General features: G+C 29.8%; 1 protein-coding gene across 2 annotated transcripts in view; it reads right to left on the reverse strand.

The window, feature by feature from the left end:
* LOC125070845 (aquaporin AQPAe.a-like) overlaps positions 1-17090 on the reverse strand; it is a 67861-nt gene that overhangs the window by 47287 nt on the left and 3484 nt on the right. The window contains exon 2 of one of the 2 annotated variants that reach the window (XM_047680837.1): positions 12937-13011. The exons of the other annotated variant lie outside the window; for it this stretch is intronic. Coding sequence (XP_047536793.1) covers positions 12937-13011 — 75 coding nt within the window. The remainder of the gene's footprint in view (positions 1-12936; positions 13012-17090) is intronic. 2 annotated transcript variants of the gene reach the window in all.

Raw genomic sequence — 17090 nt, forward strand, 5'->3', positions numbered from 1 at the left:
AAATTAATTAACTTATTGGAAAATGGTTCAGCAGTATTGACAGCGTACTAGCAACACAATTAATGCTAGTGTTATTTCTAAATATCAATAAAAGACCTCTTTTCTATTATATATATTAAAATGAGCAGTTTTTTTTTTTGTAATAATTAATAGAAGTATAAAATTATTTTATGAGGTACGCTTCGCAGTTTAAATCGCTTTTAATTTAGACTTTTGACGTGACAAGTGTGAATTTCATGTTCTTGTTTTACAAATTGTTAGGTATATATATCGATTTCATTGTTTTTTTTTTAACTCGTATTGTTTGTTATTCAATACAGCAAATATGTTCTTTATTTAAATCTATGTCGACAAAATTTAATAAAAATATTCATTCGTCAAAATACCTACTTACTCGATAATTTAAATATGGAATGTATTTTATGTATATTTTTTTAATAATTAAATACAAGGTAAAGGTAAACCAACCTATGTGAAATCAAAATTATTTACGTTTAATTTTTTTTTATTTCTCATAAACTATATAGTTAGCAGCGCAATGCCAAAGTATGATATAAGCAAAGGTTACCATACCTTGTTATCTTCTAATCGATCGTCGTCAATGTATAAGAGTTGCGCGTTTATGGGATCATTACACGTACGGACAAACATTAATTAAAAAAGAAAATTATTAAAAATACTGAAAGTATTATTACTGTTCTTCTGACTAAGCCCGAAGTTACATAAATATTATATATGTTGGTTTATACAAGTTTATGCATAATGTTGCTGGCCGTTGTACGTAATAGCAGAAACCAGAACTGTCAAATGGAAGGATAACAAGAAAAAAAAGCATTTCTTTTTTCTTAAAAATGCATAATCACTGGATTACACGCTGGTCAACAATTCACAAAAATATGCCAAGGATAATGGATCCATCCATAAAAAAATGTTTTACTCTAGAAACGTACAGCTATGTACATGTTGTCAAGTTTTTCAACGAAATACTAAAAACTAACGTATCATATATCCATCTTAACTTCTTCGCAGAAACTTGACATTGCGCGCACCTTGGCCGTGACGAGTACAAGAGGTAATAGAACAAATTGCTACCTTTATAAATGCGTCACACGATTGTTTACATGCGAAAATTAACTTGTATTCGACTACGTCTTTACGCATTATAAATAATTTAAGAAGCCGACATCCTTTGTTTATTTAATGCATTCGATGACAGCTGTAATAAATAACTCCTTGGGTTTATAAATGATATGTAAACTACTATTAACAAAAAATACAAGACAGTTTTATTTAATAAAATTATATGAAAACTCAAAATGTTACTGAGATTGCTTTGCCCGCATGAAATTTATGAAACTTTATAGCAGACGAACCTTTATCCCGGCTTAAACTCCTCGATGAGTAGATTTAAAAAAAAATATAATCTTCCTTCCCCAGAACTCAAACTATCAACATACTAAATTTCATCTATCAGGTTAAGCGTGATGACTTACACATACAGTTACTTTCGCATTTATAATATTAGTACGGATTTAATAATACTTTAATGTGTTTAGTATGATTTTTTTTTTAATATTGTGCTACTATTTGAAAAATCAAATTACTACCTCAGAATAATAAATTTATAAATAAGCTGTTTTGTCATACATTTTACAACGAAAATATAAATCATTCATTTTACAATGAAAATATTTACACATTTTCATTGACATTTAAAAAATGTTAAATAAAAAAAACATAAATATCTTAGTCAAAAAGAACATTACTAACACTCGATAATTATAACATTTCGTCTGAAAATAAATTGTGTAAAACATATCAGCAAATAAAACGCGGAAAATTATCACCGGCCGTGACAATGGCGTCGCGGGCGAGCGCTAAACAACAAAATTAATATAACATCTTGCCAATTGGAACTGCTTATACATATAATTATATAGCGTAGCTGACTTATTCTATATTCAAAATTATTACTTGTTTTAATTAACATATGTGCATGGAATATTTAATCTGTTGAAATGTAATAACATTTGTTAAAGAACCCGCATGAAACATTATATTTTTCAGAATAATTAATATATTAGATACCCTTTTAAACTTGTTATATGCGAAAACCACTTAAATGTATTATTCGACGTTATCAACGTAATTATATCACATCACATAATGAAAACTTCATAACGGGAAAAAGAATTGTTTTGTATTGTCTAAAGATTATAAAATCTCTACATCAGGTCTCGAGAGAAAGTCTCGTAAGCATTTTAATAAAATTGTCATGACAAAAAGAGTATATACAATAAACATAGTCGAAACCTTCACGGTTAGAGATGAATGTATGAAACGCCATTATACGAACGTAGCCTTGAATCGTGCGTCTTTGTACGGTCACAAGAAACAAGCACAAACGATTAATTGACGAATTAACCCTTACGACAATCACTATACCTATTTGTCATCACCTTTAGTCTATTTGAACCGAGAAAGGACAAAAGCCAAATAAACAACATTTGACAGCGAATTGACGCAATATCATTGGCCAAGAGTTTGATTAATATATGATACTCATTCTGGATTTGCGAAAAAATGGCGTTTCGAATTTCGATGAAACTTACATCGGAACTTTGGAAATAAAATTGAAGTGGATATAAGTATTGCAGTTGATGTAGTTGCATTATAAATAAATATATTTTAATTAAATACTCTTAGTGGTGCACAATATAGCTGAGCTATTAGCAAATCTAAGGTTTTTTATCTTTATTCCTACTAAGATTGGAATTGGCTATATGTACGTTTATAGTCATTTCTACGCTTTTATAAAATATCAAATAAACATATCGGTATGTTTTTATAATGCAGTACTAATTGCAAATGTTATTCTTTATATTTTTAATTTAAATACATGAAAGACTTTCGAAGAAAAAAACTTTTCGCATTATTGCTGTAAATATGGACATTGCCATACGATATAGTTTAATTTAAAGTACATAATATTTGTGTAAATGTAAGTTACTAAATGTCCAACTGCTGGGCCAAGACCTGTTGTCCTCTGGAGGTAAACCTTTAGAACTTATTTTGTTATATTACTTAAGATGTATATCGATCAGTTTATCATTCGACCTATTCAGATTTCCTCGCGGTATCTATCTTCTGTACTATAATGTAACGAATTTATATATTTATTTCTTTAAAATTAGAAACGAAATTAAATTAATTATAAAATTATGATTGTTTCTGTCATCGTTTTGTGCACACTTCGAAATTAAATATATCTATTTCACATAAACTTGGCCTTCGACTGTTTGACTTTGAACTAAAGTTTTTTTTTTTAAAAAAAAGGACTAGTTCTATAAATCGCTAAATACTAATTATTTTCCCGCTAATGCTTATCTCTTAGGTCTTTTATTTTAATATGCAAATTGCTGGTCAATGCATGACATTAGTGAGAAATGCCACAAAATGCGTGAAGACTTGTACATTACTTTAAAACCTAATAATATAAAATATATTCCCCAAAGTTACTATATCTGAACTGTGTAAAAAAAGATAATGATATAGGCAACCATTAGTGTTTTAAATTTATTATAATTGTGTTAAATCTATTAAAATTAGCGGCTTCTCATAGTTTCGGCGAAAAATATTTTTGTGCACCTCCTATAAACTATTACTTGGATACCAGGTACTAAATTAAATACACATGTGGCTTATCTCCAACAAAATTCAATTTTAATTGGGCGATTTCCTATGGAAGCTATCTTGAAAGATACATTAATAAGCTAGGAAGCGTAACATTTAGAATCTCCTAAGATCTCTAACGAGAATTTATATGAATTAATAGTTATTATTAATAACAAAATAGGATAAGATTTATCTATTATATTTTTCCTCGGTAGTTTTGTATAGTTGTAATTTAATGAGCGCGTTAATTATTTACTAGATATAATTAAAAATTAATGCTGTAATTTTACATTTAAATAACTATAAATACACACATCAGTGTCGAGTGTCAACGCACAGCGCCGCGTCGCATCGAACAATTTATTTCGAATAAAAATGGATGTTGAATTAAATTAGTTTCTTAGGCTTGTAATAACAATGAAGGCTAATTCATAAAGCTATTTTTATATAACGCTAGTAATTTAGTACACAATACAACATCAAATTACAGAGCCGGTGGTCATTTGCATGTGATTACTATTCTTCGTTGGATGTTATCAAACAATGGAACATCGGAACATCTCCCGTGAAAAATAAAACAATGACTTATTCCGGTTGGTAATGATCTTTAGATGGAATGAGTTTTAATATTCTGATAAAGAAAATTTTTTTCGATAAGATTTTCATCTAGTATTGGTTCATTTGTGTGTGTCGATTATGTAACGTATACACTACGTAATATACCTATTCTGTAAGTTAACAAATCAAGTCAAAATAGGGCTCATAAGTTCAGCCCACATAATATGACCAAGCCAAGTTAAACTATGAAACGACTTCAAAGGAAATGCTGCTAAGGATCTGACTAATATTAATCATTTAACAAAACGGCTCAGGCGTTTATGTTGTAAATGCTAATGTAAGTAATTACATAAGGTAAGTGTATACTGCTACTATAGTATAGTACTATCTAAATCGTTTTATCGAGCAAAACTTTTGCTATTAGGTCATTTTATATGTGGTTTACATTATCTTGGTGTGCGTGACAGCTATGCTTGAGATTCGCCAAACGTCACACTATTCTACTAGTATGCGTGTACTTAGTGGCCAACAGTTGTCCATTATTTTTTTTGACGCGTTCTCAGCTTGGAATCTATCAAGACACAAATAATCAAAGACATATACCGAAAACATCGCGAAAAATCTACAAGTATCAGATTCATTTGTGTCACACGTCTCCCACAATGCAGCCGCGTGGTAGAATAGGCTCCAAGCTTTATCCTCAAGAGAGACAGAAGATAATGTTCAACACTGGGACATACAGATTTACTCTATACTTATCGTGTTTGCTTTTTGGTTTGTTAACGAACAATAATATAATATAAATTCATATAAACAGGGAAAAGGTTAGTGTGTCCGATTCCGAGTACAATTTATAAAAGCCATTTGACACACGAGATTTAAAGAAAGAGTCCTACAAAGCCATAGCAAGTTGCCAATAGAAGGTACTTCTGAGAAGACGATTGACGTCTACCCACGTAAATTAAAAACTTTTGTAAAGCAATAGATTTTGACCGAATATATTATTATGTGAGGCATAAGGTTTAAATTGCAACAAAATATATTTTAATATTAAGGTATTTCTTAATGATTTAAACTCGAGATAAAACGAAACGAACTTGGCACGATTTGTGGCTGTCCATTAAATATATGTATGTGAGTCACAGGAAAAGCCACACAAAATGGAAAGTTTAACTAATATTATAGAAATAATAAGGATATTTTTGTTATTTGTACGAATTTTTTTTTACGAGCATGTATGTTTATTGTATAATTACAGTAGACAAGATTAATAAAAGAAGTTAAGGACGTCATTTAATAATTTAGAAATCTCAGTCTCAATAAAAGAGCCCAATCACATCAATTATACGCACACATCATCACACAAGCTTTAATACACACACAAACGTACATATTTTATTATTATTTTTTTATAAATAATTAATTTATTTAAATATATGTTTTTTTTTTATTATGTATCGGTGTGTATTCCTTTGACATATTTGTATAAGTATTCAATTAAAACGATTATTGTAAGTCCTTGTAAACATCAAATCGAAGAAACGTCAAGATAAAACCGTACCGAGTAACCGTTAATATAACATTCACGTTTAATCTAATACGCTATTATCTCGAAGTCAATAAATAGAAACGCGTAAAAGGATCGCTCAAATAACATCTGAATGGGATGCGAGTCAGACACCCACGTGAGGGCATTGCCACAGTTTTTGCACTATATAAGTAATGGTGGGTATGACTTGCGATTGCTTTACAGACGCCAACCTATCCGTTGACGACCATTTTAATAAATTGCGGTTCTTGAGGTTATTGACATGATCGAAACTTATGCAACGAATTTAAGTATTTGAACTAATATTAAGTATATCAATTCGTACGAATATTTGTTTGCTTTCTAATAAACATATATTTGTACATTATACCGATAGATACATTTTGTTCTTACATTAATTTTATTTATAGTATATGAAAAGGAAAATATAAAATGTAATTAGAAGATGAATCCTCATATAAGAACTCTTTCCTCATTTAATGTTGTCTTAGATTTTCGCGATTATTACACATTGAAGTCTATAGTCATATATCAGTCTGAAGTCAGTCATAGTCTGCCCGTGACCACGAACACTCCAAAGTGCTCGAAACGTCGGGATGTTAAAATAATTAATATACGCGATTAAATCCGTTAAAAACTAGTTTTCTTTCCTCATTATGCGAAACGTTAAATAATTATATATTTTTTATACATGTAATATAAAACTGCCATCCGCTATATAATCTGAAGTCATTGTGCAATTTGCACAGATAGGATTTGCCACTTGACACAGAGGATGTTGATAAAATAAATACACACAAGTAGGTCACAATTGGTCAGAATTGTTTTCAACTCGCGTGGGTAACTGTTCTGTCCAGCGCTTCCTCTATTTCGAGAGACATGATCTAACTGGACAATTTGACTGATTGTGGTTGACTAAAATAGCCGGCTATTTTCATAACAAGTCTAAAACTGAGCTGAATTATATCAATTTAGTTAAGCGATCGTCTGAAAGCCATTGAACGTACTCAAAGATATAAATTATAAAGCCTCGTAAAGGGTTATTGAGCATGTACACTTTTATCCGTTGGTAATCTGTGCCGTAACATCCTATTCACGACTTTATTTGCGTAAACATTGAGTGATCATTTTCAAAAGGCTAATCAAATTATCGATCGCCCATTGCAAATCAAATATTAATTATTAAATTTTCAGAAGTTTAATTAAAGTTATACAATAATTATGTTAATTTTTTATTAGCCCATCATTGTGAGTTTATGTACCGTAATCCGATTGTGACGTAACAATAATAATTAACCGACAATATATTTGACAACACGTTAAATTATAGTAACATCAATCATCTGTTGGTCAATTTACTATCAGGTTAATAACTGATTGGATTTTGTTTTAATTAGTGAAGAATTGGTTGAATGCTATTCGGACATTTTTATATTTAATAGTCTTTTGAAAACTGTCGTATATTATTTCGATGATTCGAGATAAGCTCAACACATGTACATACCATATCTAATGTTAATTCTGTTAAAACATCTGGTTTTTATGATTCTTTTAATTTTCCGGGTCATTACGTATTCTATACACGTGCGTGCTCCAAAAATTACATTTGAAAATTTAATCTGTTATTACTTTTGATGAAAATAATGTCGGCAATAATTGTTTTTTTATGTATAAAAAATAATGACATAATTTTCAAGATATAATTTGAGAACATTTCAAAATAAATTGCTTAGACGGCAAATTTCACTTGTTCTTTTTTTGTTCTAGATACTCAATTTTGGTAAAAAATATACTAGTAATTATAGTTTAGGATGGCATACTTAAGTCACTATTTCGTGTATGGCTAACATAATAAGGCATCTTGAAGTCCCGGATTCAATTCCCGGGACGAAACAATAAATAGTTTATTTGCCAAAAAAATTTTTTGTAGCAGTTTCGAGTTTGGAAATTGACATCGTTACATTTCGGTGACTCGAAAATGTCGTACTTTGAAAGTAAAAAGTCCTACTGTCTCTTCGGGCTATGAAGTCGAAGATTTAATCTTACGTGTACTTGTGTTTGCACATGCATTATTAAACTATATAACGTCTTGCGGAGTTCGTAACATTTAAAAATGGCCGCAATGTCATTTAAAATATTCTATATTTATTTATGTTGACGTGCAACTGAGTTATGTAGTGGTAAGTGGTCACCATTGCCGATACATTTGCACCATAAGCAATATTAACCTTTCCTAACAGCCTTGGTAACTAATGTGTTATGACCAAAAGTGAAAAATAGGTGGTATTTAGCCTTTATACCATATTGCAAAAAGCTCTCCGGTTGTATAATTGACTTTATAACACTAAATATATAGTGACATGTTAGCTTTGTTTAATAAACCTTGTATACTTAAACAAATGTTGTGATTTAAACGTATTTGTAACGGCCTGCTTGAATATATTTTAATTGATTGATTAGATGAATAATTAAGCTATACGGACAAGACATATCTATTATCTACAAAGATATCTATTTTTTTTAATAATATTTTACTATTACAACGTTATTAACGTTACACAGTGACACTGATGCGGCGCTGGTGCGGCAGTGACGCGACAGTGGAGCGATTTCCATAACTTGCGATACCATGTAGAAAAAGTTTAAGGCTTACGTGACATTAATGGTACTTTCATGAAGATTTACAAGTTTTAAGCGTGACAGACCGTGATGTCTGAGAATTAATTAATCATAAAGATAATTAGGCAGTTGTATAAAGATAAAAGTTCATTCGACCACATAAATCATTTTAAAAATTATTACCACGCGTCTTAATTAACGCATTCTTAAGTAAAGTATCATAAACTTTAATAATGATACGTAACTAACTAATGGTATTTATTTTAAGACGTGGATGTATATGTGTAATTGTTCATTTGAGTTACCCTACATTGGTTTCTTTTTTTTTTGGTAATCATTATCGAAAATTTTTTTATATTTATATATGTGAACCTACATTATATGTAGATTTTTCTCTTCTTCTCAAATAAATATTTAGCAGTAATAGAAATTATTTTGCAAAGTACAATCTGAATTATCATTAGCTTTTTTCCTATGCTATCTATCACAACATTTTTAGTTACGTTGAAATATTAAGTTCTAACTAACATCGGGATTATATTTGGTGAATCTATTTATTAATACTTAACAAAAATATTACGTAATTGATACGCAAATCACGATGCAACACCTCCGCGGCCATATAAATCAGTGCGGAACGAGACGTTGTGCTGTATAAAACTGTGACTCTTTTCTCCGCAAACACGGGACACTGGGCGTGTGAGATTTCGACGCATATTTATCAGTAACGTCCAATAGAGAATAGTCAGTGACGTATAACCACCTCTTGAAGGGACTTTATCTAATGTCATAAGTGCGATTTTGCTCTTAGCGCTTATTGTAAATAATAAAACACATTTTAATTATACAAACGCAAAATGGTAATGTTTAAAAATGATTTGGATTTTTCTGTCTATTTCTAACACTATCACTTGGGTATTTTTCTCCTGTTTTTGTTTGGTGTTTAATATGTTATAAAAAATATTCAAAAATGGAATGTCATATGCAAAAATAATTCAACAATTCCAAAATGATGACATCTATAAATAGTGATGCCATATTTTTGTCGATAGCAAATAAATAATATGCAAATATATTAGAATTAAATACGCTTTGTTCTAAATTCCCAAGTGAAATCAACATCCTTTATTCTAAACTCCCTTTTCGCAGTACGAGACCTTGGCATTGGCTCGGCCACTGATCATACTAACTGATGGGACGTGCAGAAGATTTTACGATAACGCTTTTACCGTGTGCGATCTTAAGAACAATTTACAAGTTGTACACTTTAAGACTTGCGTGTAGCATACGTTTGGCATAAACGGTTTTCTATGTAAAATGAGAAAGTAGTACAAACAGTCCTATTCTATTAAAACTCACTTTGTATCTCTCTTGTAAAATGTTGAAAACCTACTAACGTATATACTTAAAATTATATAATTATTATTATATTATTTTTTTTGATATTTTGCAAATACAAATTATTATTATTGTCAAAGTTACCTATCACATCGTACATCACGATCGTGTTCTGCGGTAAGTTCAATTTTATTGGTACAGAATAACTCTTCAGTGAAAATCGTTTTTAAATTATACGTAATGTAATGAAGATTCAAGGCAGCAAGAAATTCAAATCGAAATGTCTTGATCGAGTAAAAATATAGTCTCCCGAGACCAATGTATTAAAATATTTGTGAAATGATGGTTCCTAAGATTTTGCCGAGCTATTAATAACGGCTAATAAGTAAATAATTCACAAGATATTTTGATTGATGTATACGTCAATCTGTATTGAATCAGCATGATAAACAAACCTTTATTAAATCTTAACTACACAAAAGATAATATTAATTTAAGGATAAACAATCATTAATAATCTACGCTATTAAACTACGTTATACTATAATGACTTAATCGATGAACAATAGTTGAACTATACCACACTACACTTACTGCAATTAACGCCACCGTGATTATTTACAACATTTTACCTTTAATTTTTTCTACTCAAAGAGCTATAATTTTTTTATATATACTTCAAATACATGTATACACAAGGATATTCTTTTTTTATGATATCGGTAGGCGGACGAGCAAATGGGCCACCTGATGTTAAGTGGTGACCACCACCTATAGACAATGGCGTTGTAAGAAATATTAACCTTTCCTTACGTCACAAATGCACCACCAACCTTGGCAACTAAGATGTTACGTCCCTTGTGCCTGTAGTTACACTGGCTCACTCACCCTTCAAACTGGAACACAACTATACTGAGTACTGCTGTTTGGTGGTAGAATATCTGATGAGTGGGTGGTACCTACCCAGATGGGCTTGCACAAAGCCCTACCACCAAGTAAAGTAATTGATTAAAAAAAATAAGCTACAGTTTTATGTACAAAGCTTTATAAAAATTGATCCATAAAATTCGTAAAAACGCATACATATTAAGTAAAATACTATCATCTATTTAAAAGAAAATTAGCTTTTTGTATCATTGCCCTCAATGCGTTTCCAAACCGTTAATCCTTTTCTATTTCTATTCTAACATTGTTGAATTATTCTGTGTTCGTCCAGAAACATGCTTGGCTTTAAAAATCTATAAATTTTCTTGTTTGTTTATATCTAGTTGTAAAATAAGATTAATATTGAATACGGCAAAGGTCGGATGTCTTATTGCATATTAGATAATAATCTGGTTTTCCACGTGTACGGCTTGATTGTTTCCTTCCAATGAATTGTAATTTTATGTACTAACTATTAAATCGACTATAATCATGATAAATTAGTGTACTACGTAAAATACGGAAATGGATAATTTCTGAGCCTCTAAATTATATCAATGTGTAATTTCTGTTATTTTTATTGAGGAGACTTTTTGTTAAAGCATCTAAATGTCCACTATATCCATGATATGTATAGTCACTGAACTATAATAACGCAATTTTCTACCTTCACATATATAAATATAAATACAGTTATAGCCCAAATTATGTTTTTATTTATTACGACTTACGGAATACGAAACTGTAATAGTTATTCCCAATATCCCTATGCTTGTACATACTTCCTTTTATTATTTAAAAAAAAAAAAAGAATTAAATATTTTATTGACATAAAACGATACATTTTTGATATTCTAAATTCGTAGTCAATCAAATAAAGTCAATGTTCTATACACGTACCTACATGCTTATTATTTATTCGTAGCGTACATGCATAAATGATTAAAAACGTCATACATTATTGTAATTTGATGTAAATTCGACTATTTGCAAATCTTATGAAGACGTACAAGAATTGATTGAATCTTGTGAAAATGTATTTAAGATTTATAGTTTGAAGCTTTTAGATGCGGATTTGGAATGATAAAGTATATTAATGCATGTGCAATGTATACGTTAAACCGTCTTTCATTGATAAATCTTCGTTTAATAAATAATTTATGATTGTAAGTTATCACGCTATTTGTCTGTACTTGTTCTAACGAACGCTATTACGTTTATAGGAAAACAAAAGAATAATTATAATTATCAACGACTGTTATTATCAAATTAATTGATAATTTATTATTAACAGACACATTTTTTATAAGAAATATTGTCGATTATTTTTAGATTATTACTAATATGAAGTGTGTATTCAACTGATATATCAATGTTTTTTAAAAAAAAAAAATGTTTACCACTAAAATTAGAATCTCTGTGATTTCACAACTAAAAAAAAATATAACGTCCTCCTGGAGAATTTTCATATGCATTCGTTACTACTATTTTATTCCTAAAGACCGCCTGGAATTTAGGAATATAATCGTGATAATTTCTTCTTTAGTTTGGGTTCTGAGGTTGTATCGCGTACAGGGCTTATCCATTAGACGGTTTAATTGCTATCACAATTATAAATAACATTATTTTGTGGCAGAAAAATCAATTTTTGAGGAATTTAGGAAAGCTGCCCAAGACATGCATTGTCGAGAGGGCCGAGATAGTTAATCTGGCCCTGATCTTCTACACATATCATACTATACCTCAATTGCTAAAGTTCCATCCGCTAATCCTAAATAAAACCCAATTAGCTACATTTATTGAGAGTACCATACTCGCTATCCACTTAACATAACAAGAAAAAACATTGACGAGCGGCGTTAAGACGAAAACATGAAATTACAACCAGATACATAAAAAACCAGATGAATAAATAATTTATCGATAAATATATGTAAATACAATAAAACCTCTTTTGTAATTGAACAAATTATTTGAAAAATGAATTTAATTATATTTTTCAATATGCATGCCACACTAGTGAGTGCATTCTATGACATCATTTCATATGAGCATAGTGTTGTAACATCACAATGAAATGCTGATAAATGATGAAAATATAAACAAAAATGTACAGTGCTTATGAGACATGATTACTAGTTTTGTTTGCGTCAACCCAATGTGATAATTCTTATAATAAAGTGCGTATGTTCCTGTGGTATAACATGCTATGCAAGCTTAACCCGTATTTGTATATAGATAAACGTCACATCCCCGTGCCCATGCAGGCTTACCGAGAGGTAGGCGTGCAGCCTTTGTAGCTTGCGCCTCGGGTTCAGGCGCGGGGTTCGCATTGCCGCTTTCTACATCTGTAACCATATTTACTGCTGAAACTATTCATACACAATATGAAAGAATGCATAACTTTTCTTAAAATGTTACTTAAATTCCATTAAGTTAAAATTAACTTTTTCTTCAGAGTAAATTTACATTACAAAGTTGAAAAAGATTTTTTTAATGTTTTGTTCTGTCAGTGTGATTTGTATAATTCGTATTGCATTGAACACTCCGTTTATTGAGAGATATTTTACGAAATAATTTCATTTAACTTCATGCTACGACTTTAACGAGTGGAACAGGATATTATAAACGTGAAGCAATACGACAAACTGTATAAAACAGGCACACATATAATATCCATATTGAACGCAAATAAAACGAATCAATAATCAAAATATTATTTATACAAAGTAAACTTTTGAATAATTGTATTACAATATTTAATTTTTAGCTAACATAGATCCGAAATGTAGGTTCTACCGCCTATGACATTAGTAGTTACTCTCTTTCTCAAATTAATGAAATCGACGAATACCACATTTTTTATAATCTCTAAATAATAACTCACATGGTACATTAATTGTTCCGTTGTACAGTTCTACTAAACTTTTATCAATTTACAATAGATACGTCACACAATCGACAAATGTTGCCATTAGTTTGATTAACTCCCAGCCTTAAGGAAATATTTATTATTTCCTGCAGCTATGCGGTGAATTATAATGATGGCTTCGATTAATTAGAGCTTGTTTACAAAATGAAAAACAAATTACATGATAAATTAATAACCGCATAATACAATGAACATTACGAATGAAATTATTGAATGTGAAACAAATTGTTATTATTATTCAGATAAACCTTTTAACATTTAACTTGTTATCTATATTAATATATGTAATAAATAGGTAAAATTTGTAAATTGGGGGTAATTTCCGGAACTAATGATCCAATACTATATTGTTTTCATTGGTAGATACAATATTCCACACATATTATTCCTAAGTGCATTTTATTAATAAAGAAAATTCTTTATTAATAAAATGCACCCGTATGAAGTCGGGGCAGGTCACTAGTATATTAATTCGGTGCTTGGAGTAACCACTAATCTTTGGAACTACATACATGGTCTGGCATACTTATCAAAGCGTTGAAGTTAAGCGTAGTCAATTATTCCATGAAAGCAAAGCTACGCGATCTACCGAGTACACTACATGACTACAATGCTTTTTTATTAAACAAATGCGTATTAAATTATGTGACTGTATCGTTATATTGTGTAACCACAACTTCCTTACTTCTAGAACATTTAAATAAAAAACAATAAGTGACCAATTGACTTTCAGTTTCACAGGGTCACGGTGACTACGGAGAACGTTATTCAGCCAAAATATATAAATATACATTAAATTCTTATTAATATTTTATATATTTTTAGCCAATTATGATCATAATTTTCTGTACTAATTACGTGACATGGACAATTAATTATCACTTTCTTTTAATACGACGATTAATATAATTAATTATTTTTAAAATACACATTATTTGTATAAGAATATTATTTTAATTTCGACAATAAAAGGAAACAAAACATCAGAATTATAAAGGTGTTAGGTATTTAATTTAATGTACCTTTGTCTCAATAACTACCAGACTAATTTAAAAAAAAAATGAAAAATGTATTTGAATATTATATTTGTAGGTAATTAAGTACAAAACATTTGATCTTTTAGATCCTATGTCGTTTCCTTATTTTTACCAACGGTTTTTATTGTAAAAGTAATTGTATATTTTTAAATAAACTCAAATAAAACGAACAAAAAAAAAAACATTTATATAAAAACATATTTCTGCGTCGAAGCTTATCCGGTTGATGCGTAGTTTGGACAAATCACCCGGATTTGATCGGAATACAGATGAGCCTATTTACGTATTGCTCGTATCATACATTATTTACTATTGCACTTAATACATTTACATTTTAATTGTATGCTTGTGTAAATTTCGCATGTTGTTTTAATGATTCTAGTAAACACGATTTCAATATATAGTTTTATTCGCGTCATTCAAGATCTCTTGTAGCGACTGATTCCGTGATTGCGTTCGAAATTCGAATCAATTTTTTTAGTCGTATAAATTTAACTATTCCGATATTCTATAATTTGTCGTATAAACATTGTTCGTATATCTACGGATTTGGATTAATTTATTACAGATCCATCAAAAACTTAATTTATCTATTATTGCTTACAATATAGGTGTTATCAAAACCGATTCTTATTACGTGGTCACGGTTCGTTAGCATGTAATAGCATTAAAACGACTGTGGAATGTTAAATCACAGCCAAATAGCTGGGCAACGCTCTCCTCCGATTTATATAAGGCAGGATTTACACATGTTATTGTTATAAAAAAATATGTTGTCAGAACACTATTTTTTTTAAATTCATTGTAAAATATTGTGTATGACATTTCTGTTGCTCTATTAAATAACAACATGAGACTAGTATATTAATATGATAAATGCGAAAGTAAATCTGTCTGTCTGATTTTTATGAAATTTGATATGAACATAGTTTGAATGCCTCGGAAGGACATGGACTACTTTTTTTCAAATCACCATCGAGGGAATAAAAAGGGGGGGGGGGGGGGGTTATATGATGTAGATAAAGTTTTAAAAAATTCGTGGGGATCTATTCAGCTAGTATTATATGTAAAGAAATAATTGGCTTCGCAATCGTAGATTGTATAAAAAAAATATATCGTCACTTTATTCAAATAGAATAAACCACTAGAATAATACAGATACGTTCCATTATCACTAGCTTGATAGAAGACATTAAATAAGAGTTACATTAAATCGAATTCAAGTTCCTTATTGAATACAAAAAATACATAATCAATAACTAATATTCCGATAAGTTATTTCATAGCATACAAATTTACTAACATAATAACATTTAACAACGTAATACGTTTTACGGCGTTTACAATGTACATTTAGCATTATGCCAATGTACGAATATCATTCGGCCGCAATTTAAATGTAAGTTGTATTTTTAGACAATTAAAGTTCATACGCAGTTTTTATAAAGATTACCCATTTTTTTAGTTTATTAATGTTATCATACTGAATGTTTACATGAAAACATTTATTATAATGGAGTCTTATGTTATATAAAACACAATACAACTACAATCGATTTACGACATTTGGCGCTTATGTCGTTGTTTCTTCGAATTGTATCTATTTTCTATGAACTATTTAAGATGAACGTACTTTTAGTTTTTAATTCATACTTTGTTCTACAGTACAATATATTCCCTTCATCCTCATCCCTTCTCCTCTGTGTTACTTTCGTTCCTAATATACGTAACGTACTATATATAATATTGTGTTATATTTTTTAAATTGAATTATTTTTTGGCACTTTTGCCTATTTTTCATGTTGAAGGTTATATTAAGGTTATACTAGATAGTATAATATCCACTTTTATGTGACACACCACTGGACGGCGCCGCAACTCATTTATAGTCTATTACAACCACAAGTGGACAGAATCCAAATAAAAAATGTCGACAAAATAATTGTTTTGCTTTGCAATTTGCTTGAATATTCATTATGGATTTGCAGAAAAAATTTTTTGAACGTCAACGAAACTGTTAACGAGACTTCGGAAGTAAAATTAAGAGGATATTAATAAGTAGACAATTGGAATAGTGTTGTATTATAAATAAAGATATATCAGTCAATAGCTGTTAGTAGTGCACAATATAGCTGAGGTATTAGCTAATCGCAGGGTATAGTTAAATCTAAGGTTTGTTTAACTTTATACCTTTCAAATTCGAATACTTTTGGTATGCATCTTGAACATTAAGAATATTTTAGCGAATATATCATAACTAAACATCATACTTACAAATCTATATAAAGGCGTAGCTAGTACATTACAAAAACACGACAACATTTGTTTATTAACAAATCGTGCCTTGGTGTAATATGAATAGTATCAAAACTGATATCATACCTCACTGAATCGTAATTCCGATTATTATAATTGCAAAAAATTTTGACAACATTCTTAAATATTATCTCTTAAAAAT

Source organism: Vanessa atalanta, chromosome 2, assembly GCF_905147765.1.
Source record: "Vanessa atalanta chromosome 2, ilVanAtal1.2, whole genome shotgun sequence".
Taxonomy (NCBI): Eukaryota; Metazoa; Arthropoda; class Insecta; order Lepidoptera; family Nymphalidae; genus Vanessa; species Vanessa atalanta.